The sequence below is a fragment of the Helianthus annuus genome, chromosome 15, assembly GCF_002127325.2.
Source record: "Helianthus annuus cultivar XRQ/B chromosome 15, HanXRQr2.0-SUNRISE, whole genome shotgun sequence".
Taxonomy (NCBI): domain Eukaryota; kingdom Viridiplantae; phylum Streptophyta; class Magnoliopsida; order Asterales; family Asteraceae; genus Helianthus; species Helianthus annuus.
Window position 1 is genome coordinate 28,839,035 of NC_035447.2, and position 16,666 is coordinate 28,855,700.

A 16,666-nucleotide genomic window follows, 5' to 3' on the forward strand; every position below is an offset into this window, starting at 1 on the left:
TGTTCCAGAGTCCTCTAGGCAAGTCTTGAAATGACTAGATGACTCTAGAAACTTTAGATCGGGAAATTTTGAGCTGAATTTATGCGGGGCGTGGCAGAAACCAGTGGAAGCTAGATTCAAACTTGATACCTCTATTACAGAGAATCAGGCATTTACGATTTAAAGGTTAAGATCAAACAATATTGGATTGTTATAAAAAAATCACTAATTGGAACGTTATTCTCGTTTTTTATTAGAAATGTAGCCTAGAATAATTGGTACCTGACTCATGGTTATGGTTTCCTGGTGGTTAAGAAATAGGAGAAAGGAAATCTAAACAAGTGTGAAGTTTATATAAAGTGAGTTAAATGCCTGGATAGTCCCTGTGGTTTTCCTTTTTTCACCTTTAGTCCCTAACATTCTAAAATTATATCTATAATCCCCAACTTTTCAATTTTCGTTCGCGGTTAGTCCCTGTGCCTAACATTAGTTAGTTTTCTCAGTTAAAAGGGTGTGAAATGACAAAAATACCCTTTCCTTAAAAAGGGCAAACCACATGGACTATCCGGGCATTTAATAAATAAAAAAATAAAAATCTAATTAATAAGTCAAATTTCAAGTGGGCCCCACAACCTACCCGACCCTCACCCTACCCCCTATCATCTTCTCTTCTTCTTCTCGACATCCATCACCCACCTCCAAATCAGATTAAACCAACCCCCACCACCTACAAATCAAATATAGATCTTCACATAAATCATTACTCATCAAACTAAACCAATCCCTCACCCCATCGTCGTGACGTCGAAATCGTATTTCATCGTATCGGACGGCGAAATCGTATCTCATCATACAGGGGTGTTAGATGATGACAGGGTGGCGATGGTTATGGGTGGGTAGGAGGTCGCCGGAAAAAAACGAAAGTGGCAGGAAAGGTGGAGGGGTGTGGTGGTGTGGTCTGAAAGGCTGGAGCTTGGGTGGGAATAGCCAATGTTAAAAATTCACCGGAGGGTAGTAGGTCGACGGAGTTGACAATTTGTCGTAGTGGATTTGTATGGTGGAGACAGAGAGTGGTTGGTGATTCGGGGTGATGATTGTGGTGGTGATGGTTGGGAATGGTGGTGACGCCATTGTTACAGGCTTGCAGGTGAAGGTGGGAGGTCATTGTTATAAGCTTGCTGGTGGTGATGAATTGAAGAAGAAGTGGGGATGGGGCCCACAGGCATATATTTTAAGGAAAGAGAATTTTTGTCATTTCACTTCCTTTAAACTGAGAAAACTAACTGATGTTAGGCACAGTGACTATCCGGGAACGAAAATTGAAAAGTTGAGGACTATAGCTGTAATTTTAGAAAGTTAGGGACTAAAGGTGAAAAATGGCAAACCACAGGGACTATCTGAGAATTTAACTCTTTATATAATATGTAGACAATGTATGGGCCAGTTGTGTAAATACAGAAAGAAGGGTGTTGTGTTTAATTGTGTCCAAATGTTGTTTTGCAACACACAGTTAAAAGTGTTTGTAACATTACAATCTCCAATAAAAGGATGTCTTTTAGAGTTTAATTGTTGTTGTAACCGATGATGTGGCGTAAAGCTCTTGCTGGAAACCCAGGGACTATCTAAGATTAGTACGGAGTTTAGCTTACAATTACATTTTATGACTTTTGAAAACAAATTTTAACGTTTTGATTGCCACCTCTATTTGCTCTTTGCCTTTATTCTTCAGGTTTATCTTTACATTTCATTTCGTCCTAGAACACTTATTATATATGATGATAAAAAGGTGTAAATTTTGACGCATATTTATGTAAAAAAGATCTTTCATATAGAAGTGTTAGTTTTTAGTGTCAAGTTTTTATTTAGGTAAACACATTAATAAGTTATTAATTAGGTAAACATATTGAAATACAATGGTACAACACTAAGGTGATTAACACCAAGGTTGATAACCAAAAAATAATTTACATTATTTCCACAATAACTTCTTTTAAAGGGGAAGGGTATGGATGTGGCGTCGGGACGACTAGGGTGAGGTGGGAAGTATGGTTTTTTTGTTCAAAAATAAAAACCATTTTTTTTATAATCGGTGGTTTCGGTTACTAACCGGTTTTTTAAACCAAAAACAGTAACTGGTCCAACCGGTTCGGTTCACTTTTTAACCGGTTTTGGCAAAAAAAAAAAGTTTTTAACCAGTTTCGGTTTTTAAACCGGTTTCAAACATCAAGAACCCTAACCGCTACACAAACCGCCGGCCCGGTTCGGGTTAGAACCTTTAAAAAAAACCAGTTAAAAAAACGGTTTCGGGTTTTTTCCGGTTTCGGTTCTAAAACAAGTTTTTTTTTGTACACGTCTAGGAAGCATGCTGCTAGGGAACACCTGTCACGCCCCCAACCAATGGCATAAATATCGGAGTGAGACGAATTAGATTGTTCAAAACATCATAACTTGCTATAAATGACAATTATTTAATAATTCGAATTTCATTGATAGCTAAAAGTAGTACATTGTCTCAAAGTGGGAAATACAATAATTGGAAATACAACATGACAAGGAAATACATAAATATAAATAGTGTGTTTCCAAGTCCATCCTACTAGATATCTTGAAACGTCTCAACATCAATTTCATGCAATATATATTAGAGTAACGGTCAACACACAAAGCATTGGTGAGCATATAAGTTTGTCTACTAGCATACGTATAGAAATTTGACTCAATCCAAACATGGCATAAAATGTATACCAAGGCATAAATTACATAAACTAGCATGTAACAAATAAATGTCAAACCAATTGTGTCCACATTGCGTAATCTTGTCACCGGAGCGAACAAGACCGTTATACGATTGATTGCTTAACATAGACCCTTCCTAAGGGCGGTGTGCTACTCCTATAACACTATGCATATTAAGGTTGGCTCATGAAGTTAATGACAAAGATTGTGCAAGAATGTCTTCTAGCATGTAAGTATCCTAAAAGATAACACATTAGCATGTATAAATGGATTGGTTGATTGAATCATGTGATTGATTGTATAAGTGTGAGTTTGATAATTTATATATATATATATATTGCACCTAAAGTGTATTAAAATAGAAGGGGTCATGTATACTCACGGTTTGCGTAGAAGTTCCATGTAAGTGAGTTGATGTGTTTGAGAGTTTGGGAATGTCGAGTTAGCTTTCAAGGATAAACAAGACGTGCAAGTATGACGGATTGGATTAGGAATTTGTATGCGGAATCGTAACTTAGTATGAAATTACATAAAGGTTATCTTGTTAAAATACTCAAATTGGACACTATGTTTATGTGTTTTTCATGGACACTATTTCGCCAATTGGAAGTTCAAGTATGAGGAATCTTCATCCAAGATAATGTTCACCCCAATGCATAACCTTCAACCATGACTTTGGTTGGGGTTATGATTCAGTTTTGGATATTTATTATAGCTATATAGTATATATAATCGTCATATGTAATGCAAGGAGGTAGGATGAGTTCCATCCATTTAACCTCATTATATGGATTCACCAAAGCACAAAATTATCAATTTAATTGATGATTTCAGTTGGTCATGAATATGAACAAAAATAAAATATCCTAATTCACCAAGACAACCAAGTGAGTAAACTAGACGAGTGCGTTTCAAACATGGATAGTGTTTGAAGACTTTATGTAGTTTGTTCACTTTGTTTAATCTTGAAAATTGTTTGATGATTGAAGGAATGAACTACTAATTTGCTAAGTAATAAGTGAAGTGGTGGAATCTAAGTTGGAGACCAAGGTTTTCATTGTTCACACCTAACCAAAACACAAGTCTTTCAACATTTAAGGTTATAGGCTTGGTCGGTTGCAACACTTTGTAGGTCACTTGGAACCTTTTTGGGCAGCAAGTATTTGAGGTTATGAACCTCTATCTGGAAATTTACCATAACACAAGCCCCACCACATGAGTATAGTTGGGAACAAATGTGGTGCAACATTTCCACAAGATGAACTATGAACAAGAACAAGTTGTAAGAGTTTTTATAAAACAGAAAGTGAATCTGCCTTTGAACCTCAAGTTTGGTGATGTACCACTTTGTTACACCTTGGTGAACATTGGGTAACATCATTAGAGGTTGTCCAAGGATATTGAAGTAAGAAAACATGAAGAAAATGAAGAAAAAGATGCTCAAAACTTACTGTTTTGAGTCTTGGTATAATCTACCTAACTTGAAGAATTCTTGAAGATTTAGAGAATTTGAGAGTGGATTGAGGTGTGTAAAGGGTTGAAACAATTGATCAAAAGCCTAACACTTGCATTTTAACATGTGAGGCAGTGATCAAAAGCCACTCTTGCCGTCACTAAGTTTGGTGATGTACCATCAAAAGCCCATGTTTGGTTATTTTATGCCATAAACTTGTATTTTAACTTGATTTTAGGTATCCCAGATCTAACGATACTAGTGATGGTTCTTAACAAGATTCAGATCTAAAACATCAATTAGTTTGATGTTTTGACCCGGAAATGATAGAAAAATAAGTAAACCGAATAAGAAAACTATGAAACGAGATGAAACATAATAGAAGCCTTTGATTAATAGTTAAGAATGATTTACAGATAACAGATCCGACTTTGCTATGATAACGCCTAAATTACACACACATAAGGTGAAACAATTGATCAAAAGCCTAACACTAGTTATGGCTGCAACTGTCTTTGCCTTTGCCTTTATAATACAAGCAAATCTATAATTAAACTACATGCGCCACTCTAGTGACGGCAAGAGTGGCGCCCAACATGTGTGTTGATCACTGCCTCACATGTTCTTTCATCATAGTGCCACTTATTGAAGTTTGTAAGGCATATTTCGAATTCAGGAGGAATTGCCACTCTGGTAATGATCTTTGGTGGTTTCACATATGAGTATATTCTTCCCTTTTTTAGATTTTGAAAATCTCTTTCTTGCCTTTTGAGGTTTAAACGTGTCTATTTCTCCTCTTGCGACTCGTCTGATTAAGGCATTCGTAAGATTTACTGCTGAGACATTGCTTTCGTTTATGATATCCATCTTGCTTAACTTCTTGATATCCCAAACTGGCAAGGACTGCAAATCACGATTCTTGGCGAAGTATTGAATGTCACCACCGTGCTTTTTAATAACGAACAAGCCCTTCAAAGAATCATAGTACCATGCCCATATTTTGTTTTTTTCCTTCATCTTCTTAACTGCCATGTTTTGATGAAATACAATAGGAGTTGCTTTGGCAGGTTTGAACCATGACACCTTTTCGGTGCATACTTTGATGGTTCAGCTGAAAAGTTTTCTCCCGTCAGATCTACACACCGTCTTAAAATGATCACCAACTTCAAAGAATGTATCCGGTATCTTTTCTTCAACGACTTCCACATCAACATCATTGCGTTTACCAGAATCTTCTTGTTTGAACTGGATGGTCCTTTACTTGCCTGCTCTGTTAGGGTTAAGGTTTTCTTTGTAGCGACCATTCTTGCATCACCGCCCTCATCATCATCATTCAACGTAATCATCATTGTCAGATTCAACATTCTCAATGTCTAATTCTTCTTCTTCCTCATCTTCTTCTTCATCTACTATTGAAATCTTTTTAGGACATTTTCTTTTCCGAGTTTCGACTCCCTTTCCTTTCGTAGAACTAGGTTCTTCAACATTTTCAACATCTTCATCATCGTCCCTGGGTCTTAAACTAGCTTGAAGCTCAGGAATGTCATCACAACTCACAAAAGTGTCTTGAAAGTTCGTCAGATCATCAAGATCCAGATGCTGATGTGTTTGTGACAAAGTCTTGTACAGGTAGAAGAGAGCGCCATTGATTCTCCTGACTGCAACTCTTTCACCTTTTAATTTTCTCTTCAACCTTGTATTGGTTTTATCATTTTCTTCAGCTTCCTTGGTGAGATGGACCAGTACCACAACTTCTTTTACAAAACATTAAGGGAGTGACAAGTGCCATTTCTATTCTAAGGCAGGAAGGGTAATTTAGTCTTTTCTCAAGTGAACTAGTTTCCTCTTTGATTTCTAAACGGCTATAACTTTTTCATACGTTAATTCTTAAAAAAATTACACCGTATTAACAAACATTTCATTCTTTTTAATTCGAGTAGACTACTACTATAGTTTTCTTAAATATTTTACAGGATACATGATTACACGTTCAATGTAAATCATTACGTGATTACACATTCAATAATAAGAACTTCATTGTTTATGCTTTATTACGTGATTAAATATCTAATATACGACATTATGTGATTATTCTAGGTTGATTGGCTAATGTTTTGTATTACATTTATACTTAATATGTGATTAGACGTATTTCATGAAATATTATGTTACGTAATCACTCAGTGGGGTTTGACATAAATACTATAATGAGACCACATAATCACGAAACGGGAATTCAAAATCACTTGGTTACGTAATAATACATAGTCAACTATTATTATGTAATTACATAATCACGAAATGGGAATTCAAAATCACGTAGTTATGTAATAATACATAGTCAACTATTATTATGTAATTACATAATCACTTAGTAGGGTTTCACATCATGTAATGTGTATTCAAAATCACGTAGTTACGTAATGGGTATTCAAAATACTGTATTAAAAAAAAAATATATAGAACATGGTATTTACCAAAATGTCATCACTTGATTATGAACCCTTGATCTTGAGAGATAAATAGCTCTCCTTCTTCCCTACACTTCATACACTTTTCCTCTATTGGAAGCGAGCTCACCTCTTATTTAGTAGTATATAACAAGATTTAATATATTAAAAGGTTAACTGATAACACTTGCCAGTTTTTAATATTTTAGACCTTTTCTTATGTGGACTTTGTACAAATAAGTAACCATGTCTTTCTGTTAGATCTTTCAACTTATGTAGGCGTGTGTCGACTTTTCCATATTTATATATTCTTAAAGACAAAGGTCGGTGACACCGACAAAAGACAAAACTGCCCTCCAGCGCTTCCCCCTTTGTTTTTCACTGTGTTTCATTCTTGGCTTTCAAATAACCTTTGTCTTCACGCACAACAGTTGTCTTCTCTCAGTCTAGGGTTACACAACCATTACCATGGTGGGCTGCACTAAACCCTAAATGTACCCTAATAGGCTTTTCTTCACGTACGTTCCTTTATCCTTGCATCAGCCTCTACAAATCAGGAACGGCGAAAAATTTAGTCTTAGGTTTGTCAAAATCAGCATCGGAAGCGCGACGAAGTGAGCAAGCAGCAACGACGACCAAAACAACCCGAAACGGCAGTCATTTAGGGATTCGGATTTCGGATTTTGCGGCAAGTGCAGCGACGGCGGTGACTCGGATTCTCCTTTCTTTCGATTTCAGGTTACCTCAAATCGATAACAGTCGAACACCTCCGCACGAACTCTCAGGCCACGGAGAACTCTCAGACCACGGATCGATTGAACAGAGGTAAGAGTTAGGCACTTAGTTTGTTTGTTCGTTGAATTGAGTGGTTAATTAGTGCATAAAATGAAAGTTGTAACTGATTTCAATTTTGTAGGTGCTGATTGTTTGTCGGTTGGAGAAGGGGCGTTTGTGGAGCACCACCCGAGCGGAAGGGTTTTCGTGGAATAAAGGTACACAAGATTCCATTGTGGTTTTAACTTTGAATTGTTGTACTATGGAGGTCACATTTGTGTCGTGGTTAATTGATTGTTGTAGATCTATGCCCTTAGACAATTTGGTTATACATTGCTCTATTATGCTCCATTTTCTTTATTTTGTCCCGGTTGCTTCTCATGTCTAATATAGTTTGGTAATTTGGTGTTAGAATTACCACTCATATAGTGCTAAGAATTGTAAATACTCATGTTCGAAAGAAGGTGCGTCGGCCATGGCAGTCGCTGAAAAAAAAAAGATAATAACTGGAAAATGATATTGCGAGAAGAGAGGAGGAGGGTCATCCATATGGTTGATACCATGTGAATAAAATAAACTGTTGAATTGATTTTCTCAATATTATGTTTACATGCATATATACACAAAGTATTTCCTGTGATTAAGTCTAACCTAATATCAAAGATTTAGACTATAATCTAATTAGATAAGTTTATTCACAAGATTCTATCACTGGTCTCAATGATTTTTTTCAAACTCTACTACTGATTGTCATTACATAATTTGAAAACAAACACAGAATATGATATCATTTACATGTTAAGATAATTTGTGTTGTGTCTTTTTGGTCTGTTGCCATGTTAAGCATACTCTAGCATCTCACAGCAAACCACCCCATCCACTTGAAGGGGACCCTTCTCTTTCCTTTGCTATTTGATTTTGTGGATCATTTATCAACTAGAAAGTCTTTTTCCTCCTGGAGCTCAAACAGAATGCAATAGATTAATTAAATTAGTTGTATTGATAAAAAATTACACCTTTCGTTTTTGTGGCCTACTTTCGTACAAAATCTATTTGATTAATGTGGTTTTACAAAATCTGTTATATGAATGGCGGCCTACTTTCGTACGTATGTTTGATTTTCATATCTTACTCTTTCATATCTTCAAGATGTTTTTTTGTGTTGCAGAATCAATTGCGTTCAGGTTCTCTATTGGTTTTGCGAGTCGTTACAGGTACTATACGTGTTATCCGTTTGATTTTTGCGATGTGCCCGCGCCGCAACGCGCATCACACGTTAATGTCATCACCGTATACTGTAACCGCAATGCATACAGTATACAGAGTTAGATCGGATATGTCAAAACATGTGTTTTTATATGGTTAACGAATCATATAACATGCCGCCGACTATAAACAACTAAGGTGTCGCCGCCGTAATGCGCGGCATATGGCAGTTTTAACGTACCTGTCATTTTAAATTCATGTTTCAACGTAAACGACTCACGTTTTGACATAATTTTTTCTCTCAAACGAGTCTGGTAAAAAATAATACGTTTTTATACTTATTTTGTGTACGTTCGTAAACTGTGTTCGAAAGCGAGTCGGGTCAAATATAATGCGTGTTCATTCGACGAAGACGTAAATTTTTTTTGGATAAAGAGTCAAGTCAAATATACACTACAAATGCAACTTATTATAACTTTCGACGCCGCCGCAACGCGCGGCAGGTCAAGATCCTAGTATAAACTAAAAAGTCAACAAAGTTGAGCATGGTTTCCGAGACTTCAAGTACAAACATGTTTTGTGCAAGTCTCTTCCCATTTAAAAACAAGTATAAGCATCTAAAAAGCTCAACATATATAGTTGAACTTGGGGGGGGGGGGGGGCGCTAGCCCGACTAGGCTCGAGCTTGGCTCCTCATGTTTTATGAAGCTCGAGCTTGAGCTCGGCTCGAGCCTACTTATTTGAGCTCGAGCTCGGCTCGCGAGTAAATCCCAAAGCTAGAGCTCAGCTCGACTCGGCTCAAGCTATTTTGAGAACAACCTCAAATGAGCTAAAAGCTCAACTCGAGCTCGCTTGAATATCGCTTAAACAAGGGAAAGCTCGACTCGCCAATGTTATGATCAATATTATTATATTATAGATATAAAAACTAAATTTGTTTGGGCTCGGTTAGGCTCATGAGCCTAAACGAGCTTTATATATCAGGCTCGAGCTCAGGCTCAATAACTAAACGAGCTCTATTTCAGGCTTGGGCTCGCTCGTTAAGGCTCAGCTCGTTCGAGCTTTTAACCGAGCCGATCAAGAGTAGCTCTTAAGCCCTTGGGCTTGTTTACACCCCTAGTTGAACCTGGCCCTCACCTAAGTTTGTCAAGCTAAGCACAGGGATCGCCAAAAAGAAAACCCGAACCAAGCAAGAATACTAGAAACATCCAACCCTAGTTGTGGGCTGGGCATTTAGGTATGGGATTGGAAAAAAAATGTATTTCTCATATCTAGCCCGGGTTGTGGAAAGGATATGTTGTGATAAAGCCAAAGAAAGGTTATTTATATACTAAGAGAAAGTTTAAAATACAAAAGTCCCTTAATGTATGCGACCGTACACGACCAGCCGATAACGTGAATAATTATGGATACAACATGCGTAATTAGGGTTGAAACAACACATGCATAATTTTAGTTTAACATGCGTAATTTTCATGTTTGGTGGCATGCGGGTTTTGATTTTTTATAACATGCGAAACTATGCAATAACATGCGTAATTATGCAAATAATGTGCGTAATTAGGGTTTAACCCAACCCGTGCGTAATTATGTCAAGTTAATTACTATTGTGCCACCGCGTTCAATTGAAAGCCTAGGGTAGGTCAGATGTGCGGTTGAGATGCTTGCGTACGCTTCACACGATAAAGTGGTCTTCTATCTTAACCTTCCCCTACATATTAAATCATATATAAAAGGTTACTATCTAAATATTAAGTGTATGATGACACAGACCTAACAAATTCAAATGTAAAATCCTAAGACACCTTGAACCTTGGCGCGCCTAGCAATTTTCAAAACCAAGCTAGAAATCAAACAAGTGAATGCTATAATACTCATCAAGCCCTTTAGTTGGCACATCTAAGTTACAAGATATAAAGAGCAAAATCGGGGCCACATCTAAGTTACAAGATTTAAAGAGGAAACTCGGTGCACAAAGTTGAGTCATGGAAGCGTCGGGCTAACTTCGCCCCACCTTTCTTCTAGAGATTGTTTCCACAACTTGGACACGTGACCTCTGGGTCACATGGATAAAAAAAATGCATGTACTATGAGAAAAAAAAGTTTCTTCCACCAGAGTTTTCCTAGTGTTAGAAAGCATAATAATACACCACCTAGGCTCCAAAATAACTATCCAACACCTAATTGTCGAAACTCGAAAGGGAGGAGGGGAGGGTGTCGGAACTATTGTTGCAACCACTAGATTTTGACATGATGACACCGATTTATATGCTTTAATACAACCAAGAACATGGCATTGAAATCATGACTTGCTTGTAATACGAATAAAGTACCAACAATAAATAGAAAATCGTGAAACAGAAAATCATATACATCTTTCTACCTTTTTTTTGGCTTTATCACAACAACCCCACTGCACAACTTAGATGCAACCTGTTCTCCAAGCCCCTCAAGTGATGACCCAATAGCATACACCTGTATACCAAACATAATTGGTTTAACATCTATATATGATTCAATCACTACAAGAATGACAAATAAAATTTGCATATTATAAGTGGTAATTTTACACCATTTACTTATGAATCTACCAATTTGGTTATGTTAAGAATCGCTAGGCGCTAGTCGGCTGGTGGTGCACCGAATAGCAATTAATAGATTAATCGGATTGGGATTTTATATGTACTTTTTAGTTTATATGTAAATACACACATTTTTATATGTATTTTTTCAACTAGACATGCTTTAACACCTTCTTCGACCCGTGTTTTCAAGTAGATAGGATTAATTGCCAGAATTTACAGGTTTTGGTCAAGAATCTGGCCGATATCGCTAGACTGTCACCGATTTTTGGCCATTTAGGACTGGATTTGACCGCTTACTGATTAATTGGCCGATTAGATAAAAATTACTCGGTGAACCTCTGACTAATCGAAGGCCAGTCGGATTTTTACAACCATGGTTTTATCTATAACAGGTAAAACAGGCCAAATATAAAAAACTTAGCTAAAAGAATGGTTCAAAGAGGTCCAACAGGTCTAGAACGATCTTATTCAACAGATATTAGACTATGACTGAACAATTATTATAATAATCTAGCTTTTGCAAGACATATTTGACACGCTCATTAAAATTTGGACAATAAAAAATAGGACACTTGTAACCATATACAATAACAGTAATTCTTTCGATCTACCGAATCAACCCAACCCAAACAACTACCAGCCCGCTCGACCCATCCATTATAGCAGTTCTAGTGTAGATGAAAAAAACACTAACCAGAAAAGCAGCTTTGCTAGGTAATCTCGTGAAGTCCCTATGGTGTCACAGAAGTCGTCATTATCATTTGGGAAGATTTCTTGGCTTCCTATGTCTGGATCTCCGGTTGAATCAGAGATAGTCTCTTCCTTGAAGAATCTTCTAGATGTACACTGTACAAGCTCTCGTATAACTTCCTCAACCTCTGAAGAAGATGGTCTGGATAGTTCATTCACCTGTTTCAACATGATGGATGACCAATTTTTATTCACTGGTTTAAGATAATAATCGTTACAACTATGATGCAAATCATGAAATTTAGGTAGTTACCATGTCAGGATCTAATGACCGCAAATATTTCAAAAGATCGTTGTCACTTTCTCTTGCATCTTCTATTTGCATATTTTCCTGCTTCCTAGCATGCAGTTCCTGGAAAGAAAAGGTATCAAACAATCTGAATTATATATGCTTTAAGGTCTATGATGAAAACGATGCAGATTGCAGACTCATAAACATACAAGCTAAAAGAAATCTTGGTTTAACAATACGTAATGCGATCCATGACATTTCGTTCCAAAAGCCGAAGCTTGAGGCGTGCGCATCATGTACCTAAGTCGCGCATCCATGTACAACCATATAAGCTTTATTTACAAAACTACATGAGACGCGTGGCTAGCTATTAATCTTGAGGGTGAATGTGCAATTATTAAATCAGTTAAAAACAATAAGATAAAACTGCAGATAATACGCATAGTGCCTCACCTTCTTCGCAATAGATAACTCTGATTCCAATTGTTGGATGTAATTCAGAGCTTCAGGATCCAAATCACTCAAACAACTTTGAAGAGATAATCTCTCTGATTCTTCTGTACAACACTCCATCATGACACTATCGCACGAACATTCACTTTTCTCAACCTTCTCCTCTGAAGGTTCGTTATCCTCACCAGGATTTAGCCTTTTCGAATCATTAGAAGGAGAAATTTCAAAGTTCCTCATTAACATGATTCTATACTCCGCATTCCATAGAGTATACCTAATCATAAAACATCAATCCAATCTTAAAAACAGATCATGCACATAAATCAATTGAATAGATCAATAAATAGCATCAATTACTCTCAACTAACATACAAAACTACAACTAACTGCAAATTTCAAAGTCTCATCACCATGATTCTATAATCTATACTCCATATTCCACAAAGCATACCTAATCAACAAATATCAATTCAATCTTAAAACCAGATCATGCACCTAAATCAATTGAATAGATCAATGAACAGCATCAATTATCCGATTAACATATAAAACTACAGCTAACTGCAAATTTCAAAGTTTCTTATCAACATGATTCTATACTCTACATTCCACAAAGTATACCTAATCAACAAACATCAATCCAATTTTAAAACAAATCATGCACATAATTACATAAATCAACTGAAAAGATCAATAAACAACATCAATCATCTGATTAACATACAAAACTACAACTAACTGCAAACTTCAAACTTTCTCATCATGATTCTAGATTTATTCACAAAGTATGCCTAATCAACAAGCATCAATTCAATCTTAAAAAAGATCATGCACAAAAAACAATTTAATAGATCAATAAATTGCATTAATCATTCAATTAACATACAAACCTACAACTACCTGCAAATTCACCCTGTGATTAACAAAGTATACCTAAACAATAAGCATCAATCCAATCACTAACGAATAATGCGCATAAATCATTTAAACAGATCAATAAACATCATCAATCATTCAATTAACATACAAAACAACATCTAACAGCAATTTACCCTGTGATTAACGAAGAGAACAGCAATCTATCCAGAGGACCTTTCGAAACTCTAACCATAACCGAAAACTGATCCGACGGAAGCAAACCTAACATCGTCGAAATAGTCTGCTTCATCGAATCCTTGGCTGAATCCGAAACACCTTTCGAAATCACGGAAGTATCCAACGGCTCGATCTTCTTCAACATATTCGCGATGACGGAGAATTCACGGTCGAACGAAACGGAGCGTCGAGTGGACACAAAGTCGTCGGAGACTCCGCCGCCGTCGACGCCGGAGAAGATGCAGCTGACGACGGCGACGGAACCGTGACGTTTTTTGGTGATGGCGGAGAAGGATGACGGCGGCAGCGGGCGGCTGAGGAGGTGGTGAGAGTACGGCGGCGGTTGGTGGTGGTATAACGGTGGTAGGTCGGTGAATCGAGAGAGTAGAAAAACCCTAGATGAAGCTGTCGCCATGTATGTTGCAGGCGAAGCTCTCAAGTGAATGAAATGAATCTATCTTCTTTCTATCGTCCACAACTAATCTCTTTGATAGTGTTTGTTTGCTTGTGAAATATGAATTTGCTTCTATTTTTTTCATAAAAAATGACCTTGTTGACGGGCTCTATTTACATATTTGCCATTAGTGTGTTTTTAGAATATTGCGATAGGTTCTTTAACGTTTTGAGGAGAGAGAGAGGATGACATGAAGAATGAACATTGTTGTGAATAAATGTTCGTAAACGGGTTGCAAAGTCTCGTATTGTGATTTATGGACGTTCATAGCAGAGGCGGAACTTATGTATAAAGAGCTGTAGCATGGGTTACGGTTAAACTTTTTATCGGTAGTGTAATTTTTTTTTTTCTGGTTTTTATACCAAGGATACCTTTGAACAACTACGAGTACAACCTTAAAAAAGTCTGTAAGCCCAAATCAATTGAAAATAATAAGTCAAAATCCCATTTGACTAATATATTAGCCCAAATCAATTGAAGATTGTAAATAATAAGCCCAATTGCCCAATATGTTAGCCTAAAATAATAAAATATTGTAAATAATTGCCCAAGTGCCGAGAAGTTTTAATGCACGACACGGCACAACTACGAGGATACCAATCAATTGAAAATAATAAGCCCAAATCCCAATTGCTCATTTCGTCACTATAAGCGATGATGATAAATTTGCAAACTTGAATGGAATAAGTGATCTTGCGCGTGTTATGGTTGAAACGGGAACGCATAGTTCTTGTTCTTCAGTTTATCGGGTAGTGAAGCTAGCTTTGCCTTTACCGGTTGCAACCGTGTTGAAACAGTGATTATCACAAGGATAATCAATGGGGTTGTTTCATACAAGGGGTTCAACCTCTTCTTCTACTCGTATTGATGGCTTGAAATCTGCAAAACAGTAAATACCGTTAGTCTCGTTAAGAGGGGGGAAGGGGGTTTTCCCTCTTAACCAGGCTCCGGCGTGAGAATAAGTACTGCTCTGAGAGGAATAAAACAGTGTGTGTATAGAGTGAGTAAAGAGAGCCAAGATCCTGAACCTGAATGATGAAGGGTCCTATTTATAGCCGGAGGGTGAAGAAGGAAGGAGCAGCTGTGCCAGCTGTGAGCGCGTGCCAGCTGTCCGACCAAGGGGAATATCCTCTTGGTCTGCTCTGTCATGGCAGGTGTAGTGGTACACGTGGCGTTCTTGCATTCGCCTGCGCTGGATACCTCGTACCGGTACTGTCGGTGCTGCTCCCTGAATTGTCGCATGCCTATGTGGCATTCTGCTAGTGGTGACACGTGTTGTCCTTTATGTCGGATAGAGCATCTTTGATGCCAACTGTGAATCATCCAGAAGTTTCTAGAAGCTTCTGGAGTGTTTCGTTGACGTGGACGCCTTGTGTGCATAAAAGTGGTGTGGTCTCTGCCATGTAGGCAGGGAATTGGGACCATACCTCTTCAAGTCCCCCCAGTCCAGTGTGCCTTCTAGTTGAGTTGATCGTCTAGGAGGGATTCTGGACTTATGAGAGTTGTGGGTTTTGTGCATCGCGTAGAGTTTGGTACATGTAAAATGAACTAAAATGGACGCGTTGCGTGTAGATGTTGCCTTTTTTGAAAGAAGTGAGCCAAATGGACGCATCGCGCATGGGTTTTGGCTTTTGGAAAAAAATGAGCCAAATGGACGCATGGCGCATGAGTTTTGGCCCTTGGAAAAAGATGAGCCAAATGGACGCATGGCGCATGGGTTTTGGCCCTTTAAGAAAAAGTGAGCCAAATGGACGCATGGCGCATGGGTTTTGGCCCTTGGAAAAAGATGAGCCAAATGGACGCATGGCGCATGGGTTTTGGCCCTTTGAAAAAAGTGAGCCAAATGGACGCATGGCGCATGGGTTTTGGCCTTTGGAAAAAGTGAGCCAAATGGACGCATGGCGCATGGGTTTTGGCCCTTGATGTTTCCTTCTGGTGGAAGTTTGGTGGTTATGGGGAAGTGTTTGGTGTGACCCTCTGACATCCCTGTCTTATCGGAGGTGAACGGTTGCTTTTGCAGTGACTTTCTGTCACGTCAGCCGCTCCTGTTGCCCATGCTTCCCGAAAAACGAGCCTACGTCTTCTCTCTCATCTGACGTGTCAGTCATCTATTGGATGCTTTTTCTGTGCTCTGCCGTTCCACTACCCATCGCATTAAATGCGATGGGTATAAATATGGGGCGGTTATCTCTTTCTTCCCTTATTTTCGAATTCTAAGTGTGATTTCTCTCTATCTTCCTCCTTTATTCTCCTGTCCTTCATATTTTTCTTCGATTCAGATCTTCCACTTCTTGATTTTTATCATGTCTGAGAAGAATCCTTCCCAGAAGAAGAGAAAGCATAGAGGTAGAGCCCCTCCTGGTCCGGATCAGGCTGTTATTAACTGGAAGGAGGATGAGTTTCAGAACCTGGTGAGGGGGATGAACTTCCGTCCTGAGTGGGGGGCTCAGTACCCTCCTCCCGGATCTACTGCTTTGGATGCTCCTCCAGGCTATATCA

The 16,666-nt window shown here is 38.0% G+C and overlaps 1 protein-coding gene across 2 annotated transcripts; it reads right to left on the bottom strand.

Annotated features, from left to right (window-relative positions):
• Positions 1 to 9,901: 9,901 nt before the first annotated feature.
• Positions 9,902 to 14,354, bottom strand: LOC110911160. 2 transcript variants are annotated; one of them, XM_022155755.2, is made up of 6 exons: positions 13,671 to 14,354; positions 12,619 to 12,892; positions 12,187 to 12,285; positions 11,878 to 12,092; positions 10,982 to 11,073; positions 9,902 to 10,309 (listed from the first exon to the last, which is right to left on the bottom strand). In XM_022155755.2, exons 1-5 carry the CDS (start codon positions 14,126 to 14,128, stop codon positions 10,998 to 11,000), a joined length of 1,122 nt encoding a protein of 373 aa, XP_022011447.1. In that variant the 5' UTR covers positions 14,129 to 14,354; the 3' UTR covers positions 9,902 to 10,309; positions 10,982 to 10,997. The 2 variants fall into 2 exon arrangements, with proteins under 2 accessions (XP_022011447.1, XP_022011448.1); XM_022155756.2 differs by having other exon boundaries at positions 9,940 to 11,073; positions 13,671 to 14,349.
• Between the last annotated feature and the right edge of the window lie 2,312 nt (positions 14,355 to 16,666).

Coding starts and splice junctions, on each gene's coding strand:
- LOC110911160 (XM_022155755.2), bottom strand. CDS start 14,128: ATGGCGACAGCTTCATCTAGGGTTTTTCTACTCTCTCGATTCACCGAC. Junction 12,893..13,670: donor TTCTCTTCGTTAATCACAGG/GTAAATTGCTGT, acceptor TTTTATGATTAG/GTATACTCTATGGAATGCGG. Junction 11,074..11,877: donor CTAGCAAAGCTGCTTTTCTG/GTTAGTGTTTTT, acceptor TTTGGTATACAG/GTGTATGCTATTGGGTCATC.